Here is a 25876-nt window from a genome sequence, read left to right on the forward strand (position 1 = left end):
AAACTATAACTTAATACATGCACCTAAGAGTTTCATGTTACAGGATAGCTCAGCGATCACACATATATCTAGAAATTGTTGCAGTGAGGTCGAAGGACGCCGGCGATATAAAACAAGAAAAAAGCGTGAATACAATGCACGTCCCCTGAAACCCTGCTAGTTCACTGAGTGGTCCTCCACGTTCGCCTCACCTTGTGGTTTAGATGGAAGCAGTATCATGCCATGGAAACTTACCAGCAGAAGTGCCAAAAATTTGCCGGCAGCCAATACCTTACTTTGAGTCATACATTCTCCTACCACGTGTCTGACAATGAAACAAACGCAAAGTCACACCATGCTTGTAAAATATTTTTAATCTCGTTAATTAGTCTCCTTCACAAGAATAATCACAAGTCAAATGAATCCACCAATCTAGAGGTGTAAACGACGTACCAAAACCCTTTTTTAAAAAAGCAAAACCAATCTGTCAATTTCATTTCCTTTCTTCCCCTGGTGGCAACATCCCAGAGTCTTCCTAGGAAATTTCCTGAGGTATCGTTCACATTGAGAAGTTCTGTACAGGGGCGTTTTCTTTTTCCTTGCACATGTTGAGAAGAGCAGAGAAAGGACTAATTATGGAAACAATCCAATTGATGAATCAATCTGCAGAGTCACGGCACATGTTCGTTAGCCTCAAGAATCGGCTGGGTTCTGATCATCGATGCTGAAGGCATTTTACTAGTCTCTATCCAGATCGTATCAAAAGAGACGCCCTTCTCAGACTCTTTCTCCATTTCCTTGATCCTCTGCCTCACCACTACCTTGTACGTCCCCAACACAATCAAGCTCGCACAAAATAACACGATGAACCCACCTACGAACCCTACAACCCACCATTTCCAAAACCTTGCTTCTGTCTTCTTCTGTTGTGGGGCCGGAGCCGGAGCCGGAGCCCGAATTACAAGGGCAAAATGACCTTGACGCCGTGCAACACATCCATTCAATGAAGTCATGTTGCTAAAACCAACCAACCCATTAGGCCTGAACTCGACGCATTGCACGGACTGATTTGATGTCCGCAGCTCTAACTCAGCTGGAGAGAAACTCACCAAAATGGGATTGCCTTTAATGCTCAAATTGAGCTTCTGGTTGCCAACTCCACTTGAATTGGAAGCAGCAAACACCATGAACCCCACAACAGGACTGACCAGCCTATACCCAGGGACTTCATAGTAATTAGAAGACAAATTCTTGAGGTTCTCACACAGTATGGCAAGCCTCTTCGCATAAGGCATGGGAACGATCCTTGGTGGGATGTCGAAAGACGTCAGGTTTGACCCTCTGACCCAAAAGCTCGAGCTCCTGAGCCTGACGATTGAGGCTTCAATCCCAGAGAAGTTGGCAGGGAGGGAGATGTTGTAAACAACTCCTGTTCTTGGTTGTTGCAGTGTTTTGTTGGCATATTCGTGAATGACTGCATCTAAGAACTCCGGGTCATAGCCTCTTGAAGCTTGCACGAGCGTGGATAAGAATGACCACAACAAGAAAGCCACCCAGATGACAAAACCAAAGCCTCTTCGCATCTTTCATTTCATAAGGACCAGAACAAAAGAAAAAAAAAAGAGAGAGGTTCTTGATCATGAATGAATGACTACTCGTCTATAACAATACAACTGACATTCAAGAAATCAACTTTCGAGGGAAATGGTTTTTACCTGAAGCTTTCTTTCTGTTCTCATAAAAGAAAAATGCCATCAAACTCGGAGTCCGATTCAATTTCTTCTTCAAGGACGGATCCTCCTCCTTCCCCTCAAAAGGTCTCAATCTCGAACCCCAACAACAAGCTGCATCAGAGCCAGAATCGACGTCCCCTCAGATGCAGGCTTGGGACATGGAGATGAAGGAGGATTCAAAAAGCTCCGAGCTCATCAAACTCCTCCTATATCCGTCGCCATGTCCTTGGAATGGCCTAAAAGAACAGGAGGATTGAGCTGTATTATTATGGTCAGAGAGAGAATACGTAACCAAATGACTATATGGGGTTAGTGAGATGGATCTGATGATTCATCACGCGATAACCGGAGCCACGCTGGACCGGCACCACGAGGAAAAACTTGAAAGGCGAGAGAGTCAACGGAAGTTTCGCCTTTTCGGATGTCCTTTTCTATATCACTTTGTTGGAAGACTTTAGGACGTAGATGTTTTTCACGTTGGAATCATAGTTTTTCGCGGGTGCATGTTGGGTTCAGGGAACAAGAATGGGGTTGGTTGTGTGACAGACGGTTCCAACGAGGCACAGATAGCCACGGCCCCCACGAGAGAGGACGAAACCAAACCGGTGTGCTCCCTCCCAAAAACAGTCATGGCTTAATTTGGCCTCTTAGGCATGTCTTTAGGAGGAATACGTCTTTTGCCTAACGCAGCATGGGCGGTTAGTGAATATCTGCGAACGCACGAGTATATTCGGCTAGTAAGAAGATGTATATATAAAATTAGAGTGAATTAGATAATTAATATGCGGGACGGGACAAGTTCGGCATGTGAGATCGAGACGCTTTCCGTGATCCGATGATAACCCTCGACGAACGATTCGAGCATCATGAATTTCTTGCATCTGGTTTCATGAGAACTATTACGTACACCCATATTGGAGAAAAAGCTATAATGTACACATTTAATCTAAGGTAATTGAGTAGGTTATATCTATCTCTTTCTTCAACGTGTATAACTCAACTTCCGTACTATTTACAATATCTAAAAGCCGACCAATAGCTGTCACGCACCAGATAGAACAACGATGGGATTATCAGGGTATGCTCTACCACTGAGCTAACAGCCCGTCGGGCGGCAATCCCGCCGAGGCATGCCAAGTCGAAAGCGAGAGAAATCCCATCCCCCTTTCCTCTTCCCCATGTTATTAGGTGGGAGGGGCATGGAGACATTAAAAAGCGGATTCCATCAATTTGTTCTGACCTAGGATTCTCATGAGCTCGGTGTCACTTCACCGTCTAGCAACGAAACAGGACTTCTATCTCCGAGTTGAACTCAGGCGTGGCTTTAGAAGGAAAATGCCAATGCAAAGGAGGTTAAGGCTAGAAAAAAAAAGGAGTAGATTAGGGTTTTAGGCTCATGCAAGAGTGGTCCATTGCTCCAAAAAAGCCTTGTCAAACGGCCAATACTAAGGCGGAGACTAAGGGATGTCCGCATTCGAGTAGGTATGCCAATGTCTTGTCTTTGACAAGGGGCATTGAGAAAACACGTGGGTGTTGCATCACATGAATAACAATATTGTTAGGGCTAATGACTGCATTATAAAATCATAACCCCCGTTATTGTTTCACTTAGCAGTTCCCAAAATGAAACAGTTCAACGACCGCACTCACTGAGGTCTTTCTACTTTAATCAGGCCGACCCCGTTGGTTTCGGTAGGTTTAGAATATGATTCACGGTAAAGTCTTTAAGTATAGAACATATTCCCCACGTCGTATGTCCCAATTAGATATGAGATTCGTCAAAATTAGATTGCACAGTGCGATTGCGACGTCACTTGGGTCTCCGTCTCGGGACATCGTGATTGATTTGCTATGCATTATTATCAATTTAACTAGTACACAAATTAGTTTCTTGTGAACTCACGGACCCATGAAAACCCATAATCCCACGTACGTGTAATTTCAAGATGATGTAGATGTGATTGTCTAGTCAGTGGCCAAATTGGAATTCTGAGTTCAAGCTGATGTGGATGTACGGATTATGAGCTGGGCTTGGGCTGAATCCTTGGGCCTTAGCCAGTTCAAGTAGTCATAATTAACCCTCCGCGTCGCATACTTTTTGTTTATTGAAAAAGGGGAAAAAACCACCAAAAACCCCAAACTTTGTCATCTGTGACATTTTTACCCCGAATTTTTTTTTGTGACACCAAAAACCCCGAACTTTATTTTTTGTGACACATTTACCCCAATGTATTTAGTCCATGGGCATTTTCGTCTTTTTTGCTTTTTTTTTTTTTTTTTTTCCTTTCCGGCGAGGGGGGCCTCGCCGGGGTCGAGCGAGGGCGGCCCTCGCCAGATCCGGCAAGGGGGGCCCTCGCCAGATCCGGCAAGGGGGGCCCTCACCGGCATCGGGCGAGGTTCGCCCTCGCCTGGGCGAGCGAGGGCGGCCCTCGCCCGATTCAGGCGAGGTCGACCCTCGCCCGACGCCAACGAGGGTCGACCTCGCTCGAGTCGGGCGAGGGCCGCCCTCGCTCACCCGAGCGGGGCGAACCTCGCCCGACGCCGGCGAGGGCCGCCCTCGCTCGGCGCCGGCGAGGGCCCCCTCGCCGGATCCGCGATGGGCGGCCCTCGCCTACTACGCGGCGAGGGCCCCCTCACGGAAAGGAAAAAAAAAAGAAAAAGCAAAAAGACGAAAATGCCCATGGACTAAATACATTGGGGTAAATGTGTCACAAAAAGCAAAGTTCGGGATTTTTGGTGTCACAAAAAAGTTTGGGATAAATGTGTCACAGATGGCAAAGTTTGGGGTTTTTTGTGATTTTTTCCCTTGAAAAAATGACACAAATGATTTATAAATTTTGATTTAATGTACGATGACATTCATGAATTTTTAATTTGTTCGATATTATTTTAGAACTATTGGTAAATTTTCAATGTAATTCTTAGACTTTTATTTTATTCAATGTGGTCTGTGAATTATTAGAAAATATTTAATTTAATTCTCGAACTATATGAAAATAGTTAATGTCGTCTTTCTGTTAATTCAAGTTAATAGAATTTGTTGATTTGACTTCCCAATCCGATAAGTTTGAATGATGAACAAAAAAAATTCACACGTACATTATCTACGGGAGAAATTCATCTCAAATTATGAAAAGAAATCACCACGCGAGATATTTGAAATCCCCAATTTGTATTTTAACTTTTCTAAAGTAAATGGATAAAATGATGAACGTGCTGATCCATCTAATCCATGTCATAAAATATTATATGATTCGTCTTTTGAACAAACGGAATGATTATATAAAATATTTACCAATAGTTCAAAGACCATATTGAACAAATTCAAAATTCAAAAACTATATTAAACATGTATTAATAATGTAGAGACCACATCAAATAAATTAAAAGTTTAAAGGCGACATTACAAATAAAATAAAAGTTCATGAAATATTTACTGACAAAAAAAAAGAGTTTATGAATTATTTATGTTATTTGCCCTAATTTATTTTAGGCAAATAAAGCAAGCAAACGAGTGAGTGAAGGAGGGTGTGTGCTTCTTCAGTTCTTCCCGCTCTAGAGAGAGAGAGAGAGAGAGAGAGGGAGGCGGAAAAGCAAACGTGGATTTTGTAGATAGGCAGCCGACCAATCAGAGAGCTCCGTCGATCCACGTGTCGATCGAGGAGATCCGTGTCCGAACGGAGGCGTGGTCTTGAAAAATCCCAGTGGATAATACGCAGAGCTGCTTAACGAAGGATACACAGAAAGCAAGAGTGAGAGAGAGAGAGAGAGAGAGAGGAGATAGACGAAGAGAGGCGCACCACACCACTGCTGAGAGGCCACAGTTTGCGTCAGCAGCTCACCGAATGGCAGCAGCATCCACCTCCATGGCGGCCACCGCCGCGCTGTTGCCGCCCCGGGCGGCCAGGACGTCCTTCGCCGCCGCCCGGGTCTCCTCCTTGCCTCACCTCCCGCCATGGCGCTTCTCTTCCCGTCCCGCCAAACTCTGCTCAGGTACATTTGTTTTCGGTTGAGCGAATTTGAACTGTTCGGTTAAGGAAGGTGCGCGTGTGTGGATGCGGAAATGCGTGGAGTGTGAGTGGATGACTCCATCTTGTACTTTACAAAATCGAAGTTGAATTCCAGACACTAGGAAATGTGTCGTGAATACTGGTAATTCTTTAGCAATCGTTGAATGAAGCACCCGGCTTTTGTAGGATGAACAGTAGGCAATGGATTGGGGGCATGGAGGTAATATCTGGTTGCTAGTTCTGTAGAAAGATTTATGAGGGTACAAGGATATGTTTGCAAGACTGTCAAAGCTGGCTGTAACTGATGAAAGTGCAATGCGGCGATTCGTTTCAAGAAGACTGAAATGCGTTTCGGGGGGTGTGGCGTTGCGGCGCGGCGAGAGAGTGAGAGAGCAAATTGGGTGTGATGCACATTTTCCTCTTTCATTTTGCAAATCCGCACAACGCCTATTTATTCACAAGTCACGAGGAAGATGGGCGATATGAAAGTGCTGAATTCAAGTTAACTTTACGGCCATTATGAGAAAAGGAGCATACCTAATGGCAATGACTCGGGTAGTTTTCTGAGTTCCTGTGCCTCTTGTGGACCTGCTTACGCGGACTATATAATAAGCACACAATTTTACATGTAAGGCTGTTCATTAGGGAGGCAACTTGGGGAGGAGCAGTTTGGAACAACATAATAGCTTTGCTGGGGGGTGAAGTAGGTGCCCATAATTGGTTCGATCAAAGCAACCTATTTTGTTGACAAACAAGTAGGCTGATAGCTGACTGAATTTGTGAACCTTTAAAGAATTGCCTTGTCGTCATTATCTATTTTAGTTTGAGGTGGATGACGACCATGTCGTCTTATCTTCTTATGTTACCAGAGCCGCGGAGATTATCACTGGTCCAGATTAGAGCCTCTTCAGACGATTCGCCCGCTCCAGTTGATGCCGGGGAACTTTTCTCAGACCTCAAGGAGAAGGTGAGAGACTTCACTAAGCCACGATTGCTACTGAAGCAAGCCAGGTATTCCTTCTCTCGTTTTGTGCAGAGCTAATGTCGATTAATCCTCTTGTGTCTCTCTTTCAGTGGGACGGCCTGGAAAATAAGTCAACGGTTATTCTCTATGGAGGTGGGGCTATTGTGGCTGTCTGGTTATCGTCCGTTGTGGTTGGAGCTATCAACTCTGTTCCTTTGGTATGTTGTTTTGTTAGATTAGAATACAGATGCTTTTGTCTTATAGTACTTTGCTCTTCCATAAATGTGGTACTTTGTTCGGCCAATGGCTTAAATACTCTCCTGGGGACATCGTTCAGTGCCATGAATTTTCTAACAAGTATGTTTTCTGTGACCAGCTTCCAAAGATCATGGAGTTGGTAGGGCTTGGATACACCGGATGGTTCGTCTACAGATACCTTCTATTCAAGGTAAAGTAACTAAGCAGTTCATTTTTGTGGAGTCTTATCTGTGTTCGCAGCATGACCCTGAAGTTTCCAATGTGTTTAAGTTGAGGATTATCAAACGAGGAACTCTAACTTCGGTGTCTACTAACTGGCTTTCACTTCTGCATGAATCTAGTATACACACTATGCTTTTGATATTACATCTATCTTGGGCATTAATCTTCTTCAATAGACGACTGGCCGGTAAACCACGCGTACCTAACAAGTGACATGATTTGTTTCCTCAGTCGAGCAGGAAGGAACTAGCCGAAGATATCGAAGGTCTGAAGAAGAAGATTGCTGGAACCGAATAGGTCCACGCGATCGGTCGCGTGTTCGTTCTTTGTACTCCTATGGTAGAGAGGCACCTGCATTTATATTTCGACATGGCTCCTCTGTGAATTTCTGTGACTCTTGCATTTCCCTAGCCCCTCCCACCTCGCCTTGTTCCTTGATTTCATGAGAATCAGAGTCAATGCAAGGGTCACGTGTGCTTAATGTGATTTACTATATAGAATGCTGCTACATGTTATGCATCAATAATAGTGGTATCTATGAACAATGCTTCACTTTTGATTCATGTGGGAGAGCAGTAACTTTCAAGCCACAGGATTTTCTTTGCCCCCAAATGATCAAAAAGCAAATGGGGGCTGCCAAAGACTTCTGCAGTGGATCCTTTATGCAAATTGCAATACATGCAATAGTGGTCTCTAAGCCAATTGGACCAAAGAGGTTGGGACCATTAAAACAATTTAACTCGATAAGTTTTTCATTGTGAGAAATTGTAATTGGGTGTTGGACAAATAGTTGGCATTCAAGCAACCTGCTAATCGATTTCCGTTTGTTTGAAAGAAAACTGTTTTCGAGAAATCGCATTCCGACTTTTCGGCGTTTGGAAGACGGAAAACTAATCGATTTACAGAAAATTTTTTCCATGGATTGAAAATAACAAGTTTAGATCGAAGGAAAACGATTTTTTCTTCTAGTGAGGAGGAAATCACTTTTCCTACACCACCAAATAAATGGTAACAGATTATTTTTCCTTCGAAATGATTCGCATGAAAAATATTTTTCTTTATCATGAAGTTTTCAGTAAAATAAATGCACCGTTTTCCCCTAATCTAAACTTGTTGTTTGCAGTCCACGGAAAACTTTTTTTTGCGTAAATCTATTAGTTTTCCGTCGTCCAAACGCCGGAAAGTCTGAAAATAATTTTTCTGAAATAACTTTATTTTTCAAACAGATGGACCTAAAGCTGAGCAAATCTTGAAATGGGCTTACGAATAGGCCCAAAGGCGAAGGTTTCGCTCCTGCTCCTCCTCCTCCTTCTTGCTCTTCTTCCTCCGCTTCGAATCGATTATCGACCCAGCAAGCAAGCTAGCATTTTTCGCACGCGGACACCTCTGTCGGATCCGCCATAGCCGCCAAGCTCGAAGCTTTGAGCTGCAGTGTAATCGACAACACCTTCCCTACATCCTCAGCTGTCTGTTCTCTCTCTCTCTCCGACAAATCCCAAGTTGCCTTCTTCTTCTTTTCTCGGGAAAATGTTACGGCTGGCGAGACCGAAACCTCTGACGACGTCGTCGTCACCTTCTTCTTCCTCACTCGATTCGATGGCCCACCAGCTGCTCCAACGGTGCTCCGTCAGCGGGACCGCCAAGGGAAAGACCAAGCTCAAAGCGGGCCAAACCCTCAAGCGCTCCAGGCTCACCACCAAGAAATCCCCCGGGCCGTCCGACTCCGCCCCCAAGGGGGGCGGCGGCGGCGGCGGCAAGCGCGGTCCCTCCGACGCCGAGGCCCTCGTCGAGGCGTGCCTCAACGCGCCCACCCCGCTCCGCTACTTGACCGAGAAGCAGCGGGCCCGCGAGGCCGAGCGCGAGAAGATGGGGCTGATCAGCAAGGGACCGGCAGCGAGAGATCGACATGCTGAAGAAAGGGAAGTCGAAACTGGGCGTCTCCGAGAAGCCGGAGATAATCGGGACCCCGGGCTTGGATTTGATCTCGTTGGGACTGGTCGATGCCGATAAGATTCCGAAGTATGGGCTCACGGTCGAGGATGGAAGGCGGCTCGCGAAGGAGTATTCTAGGGTTTTGATGAGGAGGCATAGGGCGAGGCAGGCTGCGGAGAGTAATTTGTTGCGGATGAAGAAGGAGGCGATTGAGGCGCTGCCGGAGAAGCTGCGAGAGGCGGCGCTGGTGCCAGATTTGACACCTTTCCCTGCAAACCGCTTCATGGCGACACTCACGCCGCCAATTGAAGGGTACATTGAGAAGGTCAAGGAGGCTGCGAGGAAGAGCTCGGCCAAGGAGAAGCTTAGATGATTTTGGATGAAGGCCGTGATTAAAGGTTAGAGCTTTCTGTTGTTTTAGGTGCATTGGTTTCTGTATGAAGTTATGAACTATGTTTAGCTGAAGTGTTCCATGTGCTGTTTTGAGGTCAGAAGGGAAGACATTCGTCATAGGTTGTAGCTGATTCTTTGTTGAATATTCATGTAATGCCTGAAGAATGAGCCATAGATGTGGTTCAGGGATGTTGAAATCTTCTCGGTTGATTCGACTCTGTAATTTAGGTGTAGAGATTGGCAGAATGCAGATCATTCTGTACAGTTTAGAGTTTGAGCCATGGTCATTAGCTTCTCTGGGTATGTGATTGTTCGTCCAATCTTGATACAATGTGCTTTGACATCCAGTTATATGCTCAAGAGCGGCAGAAAGAACAAAAATCTCCGTCCTTTTTTCTTCTTATTTAAGCAAGGGATGGTTTTAGTCTTCTGTGATCCCGTTGCCTAGCAAAACGTCTTTTTTTATCTCATTGTCGCTAGTCATGGTTTATGGCCATTGTTTTCCTCCTATGATGTGAGTGTGTATTAAATAGGGAAGAAATCCTTTAAGGGTCTTTTCGGTCTGAGGTTTAAGCAAAATCCTTTTCCTTCTTTGAATGATAAATAAGGTTTCATTAAAAAGGTAACAGGGGGTACTGCCTTTACACAAAACGGCTTCAGGTAGAAGCCACCTATATACAAAATTATGCACAAAAGACTTTCTAATATTTCCAACAAACTACGAGAGTGATTCAACTCAATCCCGATAAGAGCGCTTGATCAACCAAATACATAAATTTCCTAGTCCATCTTTGAGTACCTGATACTGATAGGGTGTTTGAACTCTCACGGCACTTAGTTCTTTGAAATGAGTGAAGTTTTTTATACAGGTATTCAGTTAGTTTTCCTGCATGCTTTTCAATTATAGTGAAGTTTCATATATATACTGATCTTTGTTAATCCATAAAGCTTATCTGGAGCTATACAACAGGTACATATAGTGCGTGTCGTAGTTTATTCCAAGTTTAATCTGTGTTGATTCTCCCTGTATCTTCTGGTCCTAATCTGGACATCCAGATCACCCTATAGATTTTGTGGATGTTGTTATTGTTACTTTCTATAGTCAAATTTTTTTTTTTTGGTCGTGTTCTATAGTCATTTGGACTCGTTAATTTGTCTATGGCTAACCAAGGTAGTAGTGGAATAAGGGTTGGCTATTTGTTTTGCGAGCTTTGCCTGTTGCTTCTAACTTCTTACCGCTGTTCCACGACTGTTTGCTACCATGCACTCAATTAATCTAAAATAAGAAGACTTGGTTGTGTTTCAATAGATAACTGATTTGCTGGTATTTTGTGATGGCTTGGGAATTGCAGGATACTCTCTTAGCTTCAGGTTTGCCATGTGTGCTCCTAAAAAAACTGAATGCCCAGTGACTCATGTTTGACATCATTTGCTTTGCTCTCATGTAATGTCTCTTCGGGAAATTGAATAGTCTAAAGTTGCTGTAATTGGTGTGTTATTCGCGTTCCTCTGCTGTTGAATTTAGAGTAATGTCAGTTTTTTATTTTTTTTATCAATTTTGAGCAGGTAAGATGTGCAAAGCGAGGGACCGTTGGAAACAATGTTAGAGCAACTGAAGCTAGAAAGCTTTTCTTGATTTGAGGAAGCATTTTTCGAAGAGGAGACTGGCGAATTGGGGTGCTAGTACTCTTAGTCTCTCGTTAGGTCTTGCGCTTTCTCTTGTTAGGCTTGTGAATGACAGAAAAATTCTAATAAATTTGCCATCTTTGGCTGTTGGGACTTTACAAATGCTTGGATCTGCCATCTGCTGCTTAAAAGTACCATAAATCTGTTTATTTTGCACATGCGAATCTCAAGTTTATCATTACCTTTCTTTTTCCCTTAATTATTTGCTGAAGTTTTGGAGAATGGTCTGAGTTCAATTACCAACTCAACTTAGTTAATCTTCCCCCTGTTGACTATTCTTGGAGAATTCAGTAGAAACGAAATGCGAGCAGAAGCAAAAAATTTCCCACACAAAGCCCTCATAGCATCTAAAGTAACAGGAAAATGAGATAATAGGAATCACATAGTCTAAGCCCTTACCGTATAATTATATTTTCCTTCTCTGATCTATCTGATCGAGTTTTATCTTCTCCATAAACGAAGCTTATTATCCCAGCATTGCAATCTAGGATGGCAGAAGCATACCTGCTGGGGATCATGTGCGAAAGGCTTAAAATACTAAACCTTCATAAGATTTGGTGGTCATCCGTTCACAACTCAACTTTCAACTACTGTTTCTTGCATTAGATTTCAAGAACACAAGGAACCAAATTCGACAAACCCTGCCAAGGCATGTTTCTTAGAAACAAAGTGATACGCCTCCAAGATGTATTTCGACTCGGCATTAAATACAGACATATTTGTGAAGCTGAGAAGACAAATCTTCACAAATGTAGATAGCTACTTAAGCCAGTTAACATCGGGCCAACATTCTTGGGAAAAAGGACTTCTCCACAAGAAAATTTTCTCCTCATTCGTATAATTTAAAATTTATGCAAATTGCAATAACAGTATCCTCTATGCAAATTGCAGTAGCAGTATCATCGCAATTGCCTCTACTTCTCGGAGAGGGAGAGACTTGCAGCTAAAGAAAATGGTCAGGGCTAGTTAGAAACCAACCACGTTAATATGACAACTGGACTAGAGGAGAGTAGTCAGTTCCTGATGGTAAGCTCGGCTCTTAGATGAAGGATACCGTTGATGAAGTAGTGGCTGTCGTCGGCCATGAAGCTAGTCCACGGTATAGCAAAAAGATTACGGTAACCAACAGCTTTTCCACCAGTAAATGTGTAGTTACCCTTGTATTTACTACTGTACTCCTCCGTGGGTTTCGATCTGGCCGCAAATTCATAATCCACAGCAAAAGTCACAGATCCCTTCTCTTGCATGCCAAGAAATAGCCCAAAGCAATGGAATGAGCTTTGCTGGTCCATGTTGCAATGAGCCGAGAGAAAGAATCCTTGTCCACCCAAGTGGAATGCTTGAGAGTAAACTCGTCCGGACGGAAAAAGATTTGCGCATTCTTCCCTCTTCAAATCCAGATAAACCACACACTGCTGCCTAGGAAGTTCAAACTCAACAACCTTAACAGGTCGATATTTATAGGCCCTCTCCACGAAACGGCGGTTTGATGTTGTGCATTCTTCAGCGGCTAGGGTTCGTTGCCGGTGCGGGGCCTCTGCTTTGAAGAAGAGGGCCTCGAGTACGAGCTTTGATGCAACTTCATGGTCAAAGTCATTACACGATAAAACCTTCTTAAGCTTTCTACAGGACATATAAGGAAAGCGTATGTAGCGTGCGAGGCGTGATCCTAGAACATCACGTCGCTCCTCCAGTACTGGATATTGGCCTCTAGCCCATCTCAAGATAAAGTCATACACTGCGTCTTCCGATGCAACCTGTAGATCGTCACAAGACAGAATGGCCTCGATCCCAGCAAGAGGCAGGCTCATCACTTCTTCTTGATACCTATTTAAAAATGGAAAACATTTATGGTTGAAGCCAAGTTTTTCTATCCAAAACTGTTTACAATTCACTAGCCTAAATCGATCTAATTTGGGAGTCATAAGAGTAGAAAGACAGGAGATAAAAGAAAAGACATTCATCAGATGAATAAAGGAATAGTAACCTGTTTATGTCCTTGTAACGTGCAGCCAGATACTGCTTTGCTGCATCAGTCAAGGGCTGGACAGCTTCGCCCATTAGAACGCTGGATGGGAGCTCTAAATAAAGTAGTGCAGACTCAGGCGTCATGGGCAAATTTCGAAGCAATCGACTGCAATACCTCATGCAGGATGCCACTTCAAATTTGTCAGCAGCCATTAGCACATCAAGTAAAGCAGGAGCTGTATTTGCAGACAGGGTATTGCTGTACATGAAATTCAGAAGTTCCATGAGGGCTGCTTCCTCTGTGTCAAGCAATAAGAAGGAAAGTCAAGTTCTACAGCCAACATGGACAAGCACAATTAAAAGTTCTACGTGCAATGGCATCCTATTTGAAATAATAATCATAGCACATGTATGCTTAAAACTTAGAATTCCTGAAAATAAAAGCGACAACCTAGTTTGAAAGATATTGATAACAGTTTGTATCACATGGGATGCAGCAATCTTATCGCAGCACCAAAAACGAAATGAGGAAAAACAAAATGTTGGTAAAGCATTAGCATATGAAATCAAAAAAATAACAGAGAAGACTTTATACCAGATGCATTGATGCGCAGAGTTACATGCCGTTGTTCGGACTCCCTCATACCATTTGAGAAGAGCTACAAGAAAGATATCAATGCAAAGCGTGAATAATAAATGCTCAAATATAATTAATATTTGAAGTTATCATATTATGAAAAAAGTCACCTTGTAAAAGAACGGACTTTTTGCAGCTAAGATAGGACTGCTGATGTGCAGTGTCCTAATTTTCAAAACTGTGGAAGAGTCCATGCTCCAGCCCGAGTCGTTGCTACTTGCCGCTTCATCGCCTAACAGATTACCAAGACAGGTTTAGTGTCATATGACAAAAGATGGACTGCAAATTTTCTTTGAATACATCCCATGTCTTTGCAGTCACTGGACTGCATGACACAACCACGATTCCGCACCTAATATAATGCTGGATCCTGAACCCAGTTTACTATATTACAACGATCTCCTGATTTTCTTTCTCCAACCATCTAATATATTCTTTTAAATCTTTGATCTCCGTGAAGGGAAACCATTGAAAGAGGAAAACTAACAAGGACACGCACATACAAGAAACATTTAGTACCTGACGGTGATTCTTCAACCATTGCAACTGCATCATCCTGATTTTCATCACAGTCATCCATATCAGGCTCGTTAAGAATCTGCTCCTCAGGGCATACGGTGATATCTAGAGCTGGAAATAGATGAAACAGGTGAATATTTAGCACCGGCCAATGACGCCTAGGTAAACAGGCACCAAAAATGCACATAACATGTAAAAGGTGAGAAAACACAGGAAACTGCAAATAGTGAACGCTTCTAAACATCACAAGTGCTGTAAACAGATAGAAACCGATCAAGGTGCAGCTGGGCCAGCAAATATATCAAGACTCGGCCATTGGAGTACAGTAAGACTGCACACATAGGACTAGTTCATAATGTTGATGTTCGTGAAACAACGAAAGAATAGGTGTGAACCAACTTAGATAGATGATGCAAGTTGCTACCCAGTACACACGCACCCCTTCGCTAGTTCCATGAAACTGGAAAATGTCATGAACATGTACCCTTTAATCCCGATAGTTCTCCATCTGTCTTTATCCTGATGAGTAGGCTGGGGATTTCCGACTCACCAATGTTAAAAGGGCAGGTGAAGGTGCAGAAACTAACCGAAACAAGACAACTACAACAACAGATACTAGTGTACGAAGTCACAAAGCAGAATCTCAACGATAATTTTAAAGCTAGCAAGGAATTTTGTTTTTGAAAAAAGGAAATGTGGGTTTAGATATTGAAATGTATATGACAATGTAATTCCAGTAAAATGGTCTAGTTAAACAAGCAAGCACATCTAGCACGTCAAAGTTTACGAGCTGTGTCACACTCAATACTACATCAAGAACTTAAAAAGCTCCTAATGAGCATTTTACGAAATACTTTTACTGAAATTTTTTGCAGACACTCGAAGTCTGGATTGTAGAGCGAGAAATGAAAGTGATAACTTAAGCACGTCTTACAATTTCACATGTTCAGATGCTTTCCATTCTTAAATATCTTTCAAGGGAAGTCGTGGAAAAAATAGACATGCGTATAGATCTTTTTGCTTGTCCATTTGTGGAAATAGTCAAGGCATTCACCTTCTCTCCTTGACACGACAGAGTCAACCTAAACAATTTTTCAGAAACCAAATCAAGAGCCTCTAGTTTTGAAATATCATCATCACCCTTTTCTTCCACACGTTTTTCCAGGCAAACTCACAGACTAAACAAGAAAGAACCAGACAAGAGATAAGCCACCATCCATGGAGCTTCAAACCGGCATCTAACCACCCAAATCATCACACATACATGCACAAGGAAACCGGAATCAAGACAAAAGCTCAAAACCATCATTTCTCGCCTTGTTCCCACAAGTACCAGCGCTCATCCGTCAAGATAAAGAAAAAAAAGAAAAAAAATGAAAACTTTCGAAAGGGCAAAATGAAAGGAGCGGAAAGAAAGGAATCTGATTACCCGTCTCCTTCCTACCATCTTCTCTCCTCCTCTTCCTGAGACGGGCCCAATCGGCGATGCTGGTGCAGCAGCCCCCCTCCCCGTCCGATCTGCACTCCGACGGCCCCCCGACGACCTCGATCCGGAGCACCCGGTCGGAGAAGTTGCTGTCGTTGAACGCGAACCCGAAGTCCCCGTCGGACGACGACTGCGAGAACTGCGGCTCCATCTCCGACCTCGGGTCAAACAGATCCGTTCCCCCCATCTCACGCATCCCCCGTTGCGAGCACGAACCCACCACCCAAAAACGCAAACCCAAACCGAGACACACAGACAGAGAGAGAGAACACGACGGAGGCGGAGGCGGAGGCGGAGGCGGAGGCGGAGACGAAGCCCTCGAAGGAGGGGGATCTTGGGCGTGAGCTGGCGTTATCTAAGGACACGGGAGGCAAAAGGGTGGGGTGGAGGAAGGCGGACGCTTTTTGGGGGCAGCAGATCTCGATCTCGGGAACTACGTCCCAAAGTTCCGATTTTTGTAGTGGGTTGGTTCGGTTCGGGGTCAAAGCCTCTCGCCGTTGTGCGCGGTGCCGCTGTCATGTGACCAAAGGAAGGAAATTGCAGACCGCCGTGGTTGAATTATCATCATCGCTGCTGCCACACGGGATTAGCGGACGCTGACGTGGAGGGGGGGCCCCCACCGCCCGACCCCTTCTTTCGGGTCAAAAGCTTGACGACTCCGCTGCCGCTGCGTGTTTGTCCGAGGGAGCACGCTCTATAAAAACCGTGCCGGTCGTACGAGGAGAAAAAAAATGGTCGAGAATTACCAGGTCGACATGGAAACAGAGGAACATGGTCATCCTTCTTTAAGCTCTTTATGATCCTGTTCAAGTGTTGAACGCAGACGAAGAGCCTATCTCTTTCCCTTTCTAGATGGAGGTTATCGTGCGGCCCTGCTGGTAAAGGGATCGTGGGACAGGACCGGAGATTATTAGGTCTGGGATTCGATCCCTTAAGATCAAAATGAGGCTTATCTTTTTATTGCCCAGAATCAAGATATGCGCAACAAGCAAAAAAAAAAAAAAAACCGGACATGTATGTGGAAACATGTATGTGGATTAGGAGCGATAGAAAAAAACTACTGAGTAAGATAACAAGACGTGCTTTAATCAATCAAATGAATATTGAGGGGAGATTTAATAGGAGTCCCTGTCATTTGTGGTCCAAAATAGACTCCATATTACATTCATTTGCACAGCGTTCAATCAGAAGTTGACAATGATGCTCCAACAAAAATGTCGACGATTTATTCACATGTTGACAATCTCTAAACCAGCGTTCTATATACGCGCTTCTCTTCGGGGAAGCTTTTGACTCTTTCAAAAGCCCCATCCTTTTGTTCCTTGATGTTCCAGGAAACATGCCATGTATCCCAAGTCGCACATCTTCCTGAAAAAGGTCCAAACGAACGTAAAATGTACACGTACGATCTGAATAGGATAAGCCTCGGGTGCGGGCATGAAGATTTGACTAGCTGAAGACTCGTGAAACACCTTGCAAGGAAGCCCTAACATGAACGGAAAATCCCCAACCAACTGCCAACCCTTGATGTTAAACGTGCGCCCCGTCTAATTTGGTCCTGAAACATGTATTATGTTCTTGTCGTGAAACTGTTTAACAGATATATGTATCTACATGCATGGACACGCAGATTATAGCATGAAAGAAAGGATAAACATATGTGAAAATAAACGATCAGTTTTATGTTGCGGACGAAAAGTGACGATTGTGCGTGCGGGCGTGGGCGTGTGCGGGCAAATCAGAACTCCCTTCACTCCAAACCGAAACGACGAGGGCAATCTCATCTCCAAGCTCATGCAAACCCTAGGGATGCCTCTGGAAATGCGCAGTTCAGTCTCCTCTTGGTTATAAGACAGCCATGGGGTATCCATGAACTAGCAGCTGCAATCCGCCATCAACTCCTTTCAGATTTGGTGTGAAAGGGAGCTCTGATCTGTACATATATGTAATTACACGGATAGCACAAAATGAAAACCCTAATTACTCCCAGGGAGAGAACTTACGAATGAACCTTTGAGCAAAGAAGGCGTTGCCTAGAGTATGTTCCTTATATAGGAGCTTTAGATGGGAATGTGGCTCGTTCCTGCAAAAGCAGCACTTATTGTGAAGAAATCCAAGGAGATCTGGAAATAAAGGAAAGGTAGGTCATGCCTTCCATTGCTTGGCAAAATCTAGGATTGCAAAATCAATGAGTATAATCCTCTTTATTAACTTTCCATTTAAGGGTCATTATTGATTGCGATTTCTTGTAAAATCAGATTTTGGGTCGTGCATTGAAGGCAATCTCAGCCTCACAGGCTTTGTTGGGACTTTTTGTCCAAATCAAATCTCTCTAAAAAAAAACTAATTCCCATAATAGATCGCTCCTAAAGCTATTTCCCAAAACTGACAAATCATCCATAAAATTGCCTGGTCACCCTCTTTATTTTTTCGGTGGCCTAATGCCTTAAAAAACCTTTAACTTTACATTTTGTCCCAATTTTACCTTTTGGCTCATAAAAAATCTCCAACTTTAGGTTATGTCCTAATTTTACCATAAACTTTTTTTGTCCGATAAAAAACCCTCAACTTTAGGTATTGTCCTAATTCTACCCTAAACTTTTTTTTATCTTATGAAAAACCTCCAACTTTAAGTCATGTCTCAATTTTACCGTCCAATCCCAATTTTACCCTAACATTTTTACAGTCTCATAAAAAATCACAAACTTTTATTAGAGTCACAAATCTACTCCCATTAACCCTTTGTCCAAAATTTCTTGTTGACAACCGAGAGATGGCAAATTCCCAAGCACGAGTTGTTCGAGCGTTCTGAACGCGAGCTCTCCGACTGCGAGAGATGGAACATTCCCAAGCATGAGAAATTGAAAACCGAGCGCAAAATCATAAAAAGAAGATTTGGATCTCGAGTAAAATTTAGTGATCTTTTATGAGAAAAAAAAATTAGAGAGAAATTGAAATTGGACCTACAGCTGTGATTTTTCTATGAGACAAAAAAAGTTTATGGTAGAATTGATATTGGACCTAAAATTGAGGATTTTTATAAGACAAAAAAAGTTTATGGTAGAATTAGGACTAGACCTAAAGTTGTGGATCTTTTATGGGACAAAAAAATGTTTAGTGTATAATTGGAACATGACCTAAAGTTTGAAGTTTTTTATGAGACAAAAGTTAAAATTGGGACAAGAGTTAAAGTTTGAGGTTTTTTAGGGTATTAAGCGTTTTTTTTTTGTCGAATAGTCACCCTCTTCATCGTAGTTATTTGTACTTCTCTCTTGAATTGATAAAATAATTTTCTAAAATTATGCCAATCTTCATTGTATTAGCATTAATCTATTACAAATAATTAAAATCTAAACATAAGTTGCATGCGATCGACAACTAGGATATCTTTTATTGGTTCGGCTAACTCGTATCATCCGGGACAAAAATGATTTTGTAAGTTAGGTATAAGTCGCCATGTGGGCTAAGCTAACAAATATGATAATAGACCCATAAATTTTTACTAGTCAATGACAGCAGCTGAAAGCTGATTTTGGGTCGTGTATTGAAGGGTGATTGTTGATTGTCATTTCATTTATAATCCTCGAAATTTTGGGACGTGTGTTGAAGACGATCTCAGCCTCACAGGCTTTGCCAGGACTTTTTGTCCAAATCAAATGTCTCTAGAAAACTAATTTCCGTAGTAGATCGCTCCTAAAACTATTTCCCAAATCAGGCTTCTCACTGACAAATCATCCTTAAAATTGCCAAGTCACCCTCTTCATACTAGTCATTTTTAGCATTCATCTATCACAAATAATTAAAATATAAACATAAGTTGCATGCGATCAACAATAGGGTTTTCTTTTCTTAGTTCTACTAACTCGTATTATCCGCGAAAAAAATATTTTGTAAGTTTGGCAGAAGTCGCCATGTGGGGGCTAAGCTAACTAATATGATAATAATCCCTTGAATTTTTACTAATCAATGACAGCAGCTGAAAGCTGATCGGTTTGATTGATGGGATTAAAGCTTGATTTGAGGCTGGATTGCCCAAAACTCGTTGCTATCGCCTAAGTCGACGCAAATTCATCCGGAAAATCTACGTAGCAATTCCAAACACGAAGGTTTGCATGGGCTATCTTGCACTGTTGTCCTCTCCATATGTGAATCATTTCCACTAGTTGCTAATTTGCTTGCGGAATGAACTTGGGCAGATGTAACTTAGCTTGAAGGCAAGTGGGAAAGATGTTTCTCCGGCCAACACCATGAATGGCGATCCTGGCTCCGTACTTTCCGGGAGGACTTTGGCCATGGATAATGAATCAATAATGACGGTTTCAAAGACCCCGACATTTCTCCAGAGCAAATGTCGGTCGGTTGGTCGGTCGTTGAATTGTCCACCGACACCCAAGAATGCAAGAACCAGAGAAGGGAAAATTATTGCAGAAGAGGGTCGGTGGTCGCCATGGTGGCTTTGAGTAGTCTTGTTTGGCATGCATTCAAATATTCTTGTTATCTTCTGTTTGCTTAGTCATTTCTTCGTGTCGCTTGAACCAGGGGAATGAATTTTTTCGTACGTTTCTCCGTGCTCTTTTTACTGGCGTCCGGTGCAGCCTGTATGTCACTACGGGCATAATTTTGCGCGTATAATATTTCGTATATTTCGATGTTTATTGGTACTTCTACGAAAGAAGAAGGGTGACAGAGGAGGAGGACGCAATATACCCTTCCCCTTGTTGCATCCAATTACGTGTGGATCTTGCACATACCAAATGAACTCTCAAATGCATTCGATAGAAAAATCACGCCACTGTAAGTAAGCAAGACATCTTATTTGCACAAAAACCGGGACGGTATCATGCTGCTCTGACTTACAAGCTCGTGTTGAATTCCAGTTTTTGACAGACAACTGCAGACAAAGCAAGGAGCTATTGTAGCAGACAATTGCTAATCTCTCAATCTATACATCTCGCTCAATCATACTAATGAAGGATTCCGTATCTAGAGACGATAAATAACCGTTCATGTAACCCGATCATTCTGAGTGTAAGCCATAGATGGGAGACAGTGGTGTGCCATGCTCGCTTCACCAGCAGAGTTGGAAGAGCAACTCCTTTCAAGCACTGCGTAGCCCGAAGAAGCTCCATATTCCAATCACCAATATAGGCCGTCACACTCCAAACTGGACACAGGAGAGCCGAAGATCACATGGTCTCGAGATTCATCTGGCATGTCATGCAACACACAAATGTTTGGAAATGGATTAGGAGAAAGTTATGAGATGTGTTGGGATATATCAAACGAAAAGATAGATATCCTTACTGTTGTCGCATTCATCTATAGCGATCACACACATGCAAATAAATGCTCAGTAGTCATCCAAAGACATGCAGATGATGAACGTATATGCTGCTTTCTTCGTCCTTTAGCTAATTAAGATGATGAAAGTTCAGAGAAGGCGAAAGAGAAGATGAGGAAAGCAGACGGGTTAGAGCATACGAGGAGCTCCCTTCAGAGCTACCTTTAGACATGGATACCTGAGGAGCTCCCTTCACTCCAATACAAAAAGGATCAAGGTAACCTCATCTCCAAGTTCATGCAAACCCTTAGACACAATGATCGAAAGAACCCCCAACACAGATTTGTTCCCATGTCTAAAGGTATCCATGAACTAGCAGCTGTGTTTTACCCTTCATCTCCCTTCAGAGATGGAGTGTAGAGAGCCCCTTTAGGACACCTACGTCCTTGTCCCCCCCACCCAAAAATAGATGAAAGTTATTGAATTGGTTGATGATGTCCTATATATGTTACCTTATTGGTCCTTATATAGGCCTTCGTGCTGCCTCTAGATTCGATCTCGACCGTTCGTTTTGCTATAGATAAAGTGCCTCCAAGGTTCCCGCTACGATTAAGCAAGTAACTTTAGGAAACTCTATTGAGCAAGCAATGTAAGTAAAATATTAAAAGAAAACGTAACTTTTTCAAGCATGATTTTTTAAAGAGTTTTGCTGACGAGTGCTCTCAATTTTTAGTTTTACTATTTTTCTTCGATGCTTTTAAAATCGAAACGTTTTCCTAGATACTCATCAACAAGTACCTTCTTTAAAATCACTAAATATTTTCTAATTTCCACTATGAAGATAAATAAAGAAAGGGATTATACCTCGAATAATTCCGGACTGTGGCTCAATATGCAATTTGTCCCTAAACTTTTAATTTGCCCAATGTCGTCCATAAACATTAATCCAATATACATTGTCGTCCCTAAACTTTTATTTTGTTTAATATATTTCCTGAACTTTTGGTAAATATTCAATCTAGTCTTTAAACTGTATGAAATATCCAATCTTACCCTTCTATTAAAGTTAACGGAATTTGCTAATTTGGTTTCTAATCCGGTAGTTGGAAAGTGGATATAAAAATAACGTTACACGTGGTTTATTCACGTAAGATATTTAACTCAAATCAAGATATAATCATCTATGTCATCAAATAGCATAGATGATAATTTTTTTCAAATTAAACAAATCAAAAGGATTATTATATCCCGATTTGAGTCGAATATCTTACGTGAATAATCAACATGTAACGTTAACATACCATATTGGAAGCCAAATCAGCAAATTACATTAAATTGAATTAATGGAAAGACAACATCAAATATTTTCATATTGTCCGAGGTCCAAATTAAACACGTACCAAGAGTTCAGGGACTATATTGAATAAATTAAAAGTTCAGGGATAGCATTGCATATTGAGCTAAAGTTCATGAACCACATTGAACAAATTAAAAGTTTGGGGACGACATTGCACATTGGGCTAATTAAGTTTATTGAACATTTATGTCATTTTCTTAAAAAGAAATGAATGCGTTACAACTTTCAGACACCCGTTAAGAAGATTCTTATGTGATTTTTACTTGTCCAAGAACAATAAAATACAAGAGAGGCTCCAAAGAAAAGGTGAATTAGTGGCGATAAGTATCTCTTTCCTTTGCTTTCCCAATCATGGGTTATCATTGGTTCAAGCAATATAATAACTTGCTTGAGCTGCTAAAGTGGGCATTTCGGTTGGAACGATCTGGGCCTTTGCAATTTGGGGGACCCCATTTAGTGTTTCCCTGATAAGGATGCTTTAGAGCTCAACCATCTGATTGGCATTGAAAGGAGCCGACCCATGATCTGAGTGGGAAAATTTGATGTCATCTGATTACAACTCATCATCCCGAACTTTAGTTTTAATTGGAGGAGGGAAAGAAAGGTTCCGTTTCAAAACTTGATGCTTGGGATGGCGAGTCAAAAGTTTGGAATTTGAAAGTTTCTGCATCTTTCGAAAAGCTTCTGCATCTGGCAAAATCAAAATAAGGGTCTACTTCTTTTGGTACATACATCATATATTCGGCCTAGTATTCAGGTTGTCTGCCATTAAAATTTATTAATCGCCTAGTGTCGATCATCTCTCATGCGTGGAGATTCAACGCTTGCGCCTTAAAGAAGCTTTGAGTCTCGAGGTCGGTTTGAGTTCAGCACGATCGGTTGGAGACGGGGGCCATGGAGAAGTAATTCTTTACGAATCTCCCGGGCCTGACCGTTCATCTGGGCGTAGCTTCACTAGCACGATGCGAGAGATTCGTATGCAATGAGGACACTATGTCGGAGAGGTGTTTGATGAATGTGCATCTCTGTAGATGATCATGACTGGACTGCTTTAACTGCATGATTGGCTTTTTTATGCAAAGAGAGTCCGCAAGTGGTAAGTCCTACCTAATTCTTTATCAGTGCCTTGTTCAAATTCGCATGAAGAAGGCAATCAATTGCTCCATGAATGCTTAACCTAAAGTAGTTATTGCATCAACCCGAAGCATTCATGCCACGATAAACAGAAAATGTCCAACTAGACGAAAGATGAGATAGTGAGCTATAGACAATATAGGAGTTGACGCGCCGTGGTGGTGGGTCCTGCGCTAGCGTCACCCCAGGTTTACCCCTCCGGCTGTCGGCCGTACGGGGGGTTCCTGGGTCAAAAAAAAAAAAAAGACGATATAGGAGTTGACTATCATTAGTCCAAGAAAAGATTTCCCACGATACTATATTGCACCGTGCAATTTCTTTTATTTTACATTCTTGGTAATTGGTTAGGTAAGACCTATAGTTTTGTGTTTTATAACATTTTATGTTTAATTGTAACGAAACATGTTGACATGGTTGGCTGTAACTTGTAACCAGAAAGGTTATTAGCATTAGAGTACTTGTAAGGGGAAAAACCGTCAAAAACTCTAAATTATGCACCATGTGTCACATTTATCCTAAATTTTTATTGTGACACCAAAACTCCCAAATGTGTATACATTTGCCTTCCATCAAAATTTCGTCAATAAGCATTGTTAAAACCTACCTACATGGACGACGAAAGGCAAACGGTATTAATATAAATAGAAAAATGACGTCGTTTTGACTGTAATATCATCTAATGGAGCCTTAATGAAGGATAAATGTGTCACACGGGTACAACTTTTAGATTTTTGGTGCTATAAGAAAAAGTTTAATGTATATGTGTCATAAGAAAAAGTTCAAGGTAAATGTGTCTTAGTTGACATAATTTGAAATTTTTTGTGGCTTTTTCCCTCGTATTAAACCATGCATGCATTTAACAGCTTAAACTTTTAAGGGATATATCCACTAGAAGTCCTAAAACTTGTTACGAAAGTGCAATTGAGTCCTAAAATTTACCACAAGTGCAATCAAGTCCTAAAACTTGTCAAGTTGGTTCAATCGAGTCCTAAAATGCTGACATGTCTTATTTTAAAACTTGTCAAGTTGGTCCAACTAGACCAACAGAAAATACTGACTTGTCTTATTTTATTATTTTTCTTGAGACACGTAGCAATGATGTGGCGTCCAACCAGCGCCACGTCAAAAAATATATAAATTAAATTAGATTAAAAAAAAGCTAAAACACACACACACACACACACAACCAGCAGCTGTGGCCAAGCCCTCGTCGGTTGCTACCACCACAGCTGGAAAAAAAGGGCCAGCAAAGGTCGCCTAGGCCTTTGCGAAGCCCGGCAGGGCCTCACCCACCCTAGGTGAGGGTCATGCCCTCCCCCAAATTGAGGTCTCATCCAAGGCCGGCGAGGGTTGTCGAGCTTCGGGAAGGCCCAGGCGACCTCTGCTGGCCCTTCCCGGCGGCCACCAACGAGGGCTTAGTCACAACCGCTGAGTGTATGTGTGGGTTTTTTTTTGAATTATTTAGTTTATTTTCTAATTAAATTTGGGCCAAAATGAGTCGTTTTAATTTTATGTTTCATGATTTAGCCACGTCATCGCTACGTAGGAGAGAGAAATTATTAAAACAAGCCACGTCAGTATTTTTCATTAGTAAGTTAGATAGTGTTAACTTTAGGACTCGATTAAATCAACTTGACAAATTTTAGGACTTGATTGTACTTTTTATAAGTTTTACGATTCAATTGTATTTTCGTGACAAGTTTAAGACTTTCAGTGCACATATTCCAACTTTTAAAATAGTTGGTAGCAAATTTCCAAGATTTTATATGGTATGGAAGTAAGACATCCTAAGCTCCAATCTTTCTAGGCCCTTCATTTGTCTCTCATATTATATAGTCCCGCACTTAGTCATGGGTCATAGCCCAGCATACGCGGGTGAGTGTTAAAATATTTAAGTATCAGATCACGATTTCATCTCACAGGTTAAGTTTTTAGAGTAATTGCCAATAATTCCAGAAAATTTCATAATTAGATATTATAGTAACTTCGAAAGTTAGCGGAACTATGCAGTCTAACCGCCATAAAGCAAATGATTATTTTAACTCTCTGATCTCATATGCAGTAATTGGAATCACAAGAACAGAGTCCACATCACCGGTGAGCTGAGTATATTCTCAACCTGCCAAATAAGTAAACCTAGAAGTGGCTCTAGCATAATCTTTGATAGATGTTTTTGGTATCGATAGCAGAAACCGACGGATTCTCTTCCTTTCCTGTAAATTAATCAAGGAAAGCATCTGATTGTTTATTTCCTCATGTTCACCGCCATACAATCGCAGAATCAAAGCATAAAGACCCTCTAATTGAAGCGCTCCTG

At 42.1% G+C, this 25876-nt stretch overlaps 3 protein-coding genes and 1 pseudogene across 5 annotated transcripts; 2 read left to right on the forward strand and 2 right to left on the reverse strand.

Moving 5' to 3' along the window:
- Positions 1 to 141: 141 nt before the first annotated feature.
- LOC115678122 (uncharacterized) lies at positions 142 to 2451 on the reverse strand. 2 transcript variants are annotated; one of them, XM_056318278.1, is made up of 3 exons: positions 2005 to 2451; positions 1695 to 1823; positions 142 to 1562 (listed from the first exon to the last, which is right to left on the reverse strand). In XM_056318278.1, exons 2-3 carry the CDS (start codon positions 1716 to 1718, stop codon positions 651 to 653), a joined length of 936 nt encoding a protein of 311 aa, XP_056174253.1. In that variant the 5' UTR covers positions 1719 to 1823; positions 2005 to 2451; the 3' UTR covers positions 142 to 650. The 2 variants fall into 2 exon arrangements, with proteins under 2 accessions (XP_056174253.1, XP_030457292.1); XM_030601432.2 differs by having other exon boundaries at positions 1695 to 2451.
- Positions 2452 to 5442: 2991 nt separating this feature from the next.
- Positions 5443 to 7729, forward strand: LOC115678124 (protein CURVATURE THYLAKOID 1A, chloroplastic). The gene is made up of 5 exons (XM_030601434.2): positions 5443 to 5705; positions 6592 to 6689; positions 6797 to 6904; positions 7063 to 7134; positions 7398 to 7729. The coding sequence occupies exons 1-5, from the start codon at positions 5558 to 5560 to the stop codon at positions 7461 to 7463; spliced, it is 492 nt and encodes a 163-aa protein (XP_030457294.1). The 5' UTR covers positions 5443 to 5557; the 3' UTR covers positions 7464 to 7729.
- A 769-nt stretch (positions 7730 to 8498) lies between these two features.
- On the forward strand, positions 8499 to 11376 carry LOC115678123 (uncharacterized; annotated as a pseudogene).
- Positions 11377 to 11745: 369 nt separating this feature from the next.
- LOC115678118 (BTB/POZ domain-containing protein POB1-like) lies at positions 11746 to 16037 on the reverse strand. 2 transcript variants are annotated; one of them, XM_030601425.2, is made up of 6 exons: positions 15746 to 16037; positions 14302 to 14412; positions 13893 to 14014; positions 13741 to 13804; positions 13165 to 13444; positions 11746 to 13004 (listed from the first exon to the last, which is right to left on the reverse strand). In XM_030601425.2, the coding sequence occupies exons 1-6, from the start codon at positions 15981 to 15983 to the stop codon at positions 12191 to 12193; spliced, it is 1629 nt and encodes a 542-aa protein (XP_030457285.1). In that variant the 5' UTR covers positions 15984 to 16037; the 3' UTR covers positions 11746 to 12190. The 2 variants fall into 2 exon arrangements, with proteins under 2 accessions (XP_030457285.1, XP_030457284.1); XM_030601424.2 differs by having other exon boundaries at positions 15731 to 16036.
- Between the last annotated feature and the right edge of the window lie 9839 nt (positions 16038 to 25876).

Source organism: Syzygium oleosum, unplaced genomic scaffold, assembly GCF_021117445.2.
Source record: "Syzygium oleosum isolate NSW1041296 unplaced genomic scaffold, Sole_v2.1 Sole_v2.15, whole genome shotgun sequence".
NCBI classification, from domain to species: domain Eukaryota; kingdom Viridiplantae; phylum Streptophyta; class Magnoliopsida; order Myrtales; family Myrtaceae; genus Syzygium; species Syzygium oleosum.

What these genes read in the sequence shown, in the direction of transcription:
- LOC115678122 (XM_056318278.1), bottom strand. Translation starts at nt 1,718, where the DNA reads ATGAGAACAGAAAGAAAGCTTCAG. An exon ending in GAACAGAAAGAAAGCTTCAG is followed by an intron (nt 1,563 to 1,694) that starts GTAAAAACCATT and finishes ATGAAATGAAAG; the next exon opens with ATGCGAAGAGGCTTTGGTTT.
- LOC115678124 (XM_030601434.2), top strand. Translation starts at nt 5,558, where the DNA reads ATGGCAGCAGCATCCACCTCCATGGCGGCCACCGCCGCGCTGTTGCCG. An exon ending in TCCCGCCAAACTCTGCTCAG is followed by an intron (nt 5,706 to 6,591) that starts GTACATTTGTTT and finishes TTATGTTACCAG; the next exon opens with AGCCGCGGAGATTATCACTG. An exon ending in CTATCAACTCTGTTCCTTTG is followed by an intron (nt 6,905 to 7,062) that starts GTATGTTGTTTT and finishes TTCTGTGACCAG; the next exon opens with CTTCCAAAGATCATGGAGTT.
- LOC115678118 (XM_030601424.2), bottom strand. Translation starts at nt 15,983, where the DNA reads ATGCGTGAGATGGGGGGAACGGATCTGTTTGACCCGAGGTCGGAGATG. An exon ending in AGATGGTAGGAAGGAGACGG is followed by an intron (nt 14,413 to 15,730) that starts GTAATCAGATTC and finishes ATCTATTTCCAG; the next exon opens with CTCTAGATATCACCGTATGC. An exon ending in TCTGCGCATCAATGCATCTG is followed by an intron (nt 13,445 to 13,740) that starts GTATAAAGTCTT and finishes TGCTTGACACAG; the next exon opens with AGGAAGCAGCCCTCATGGAA.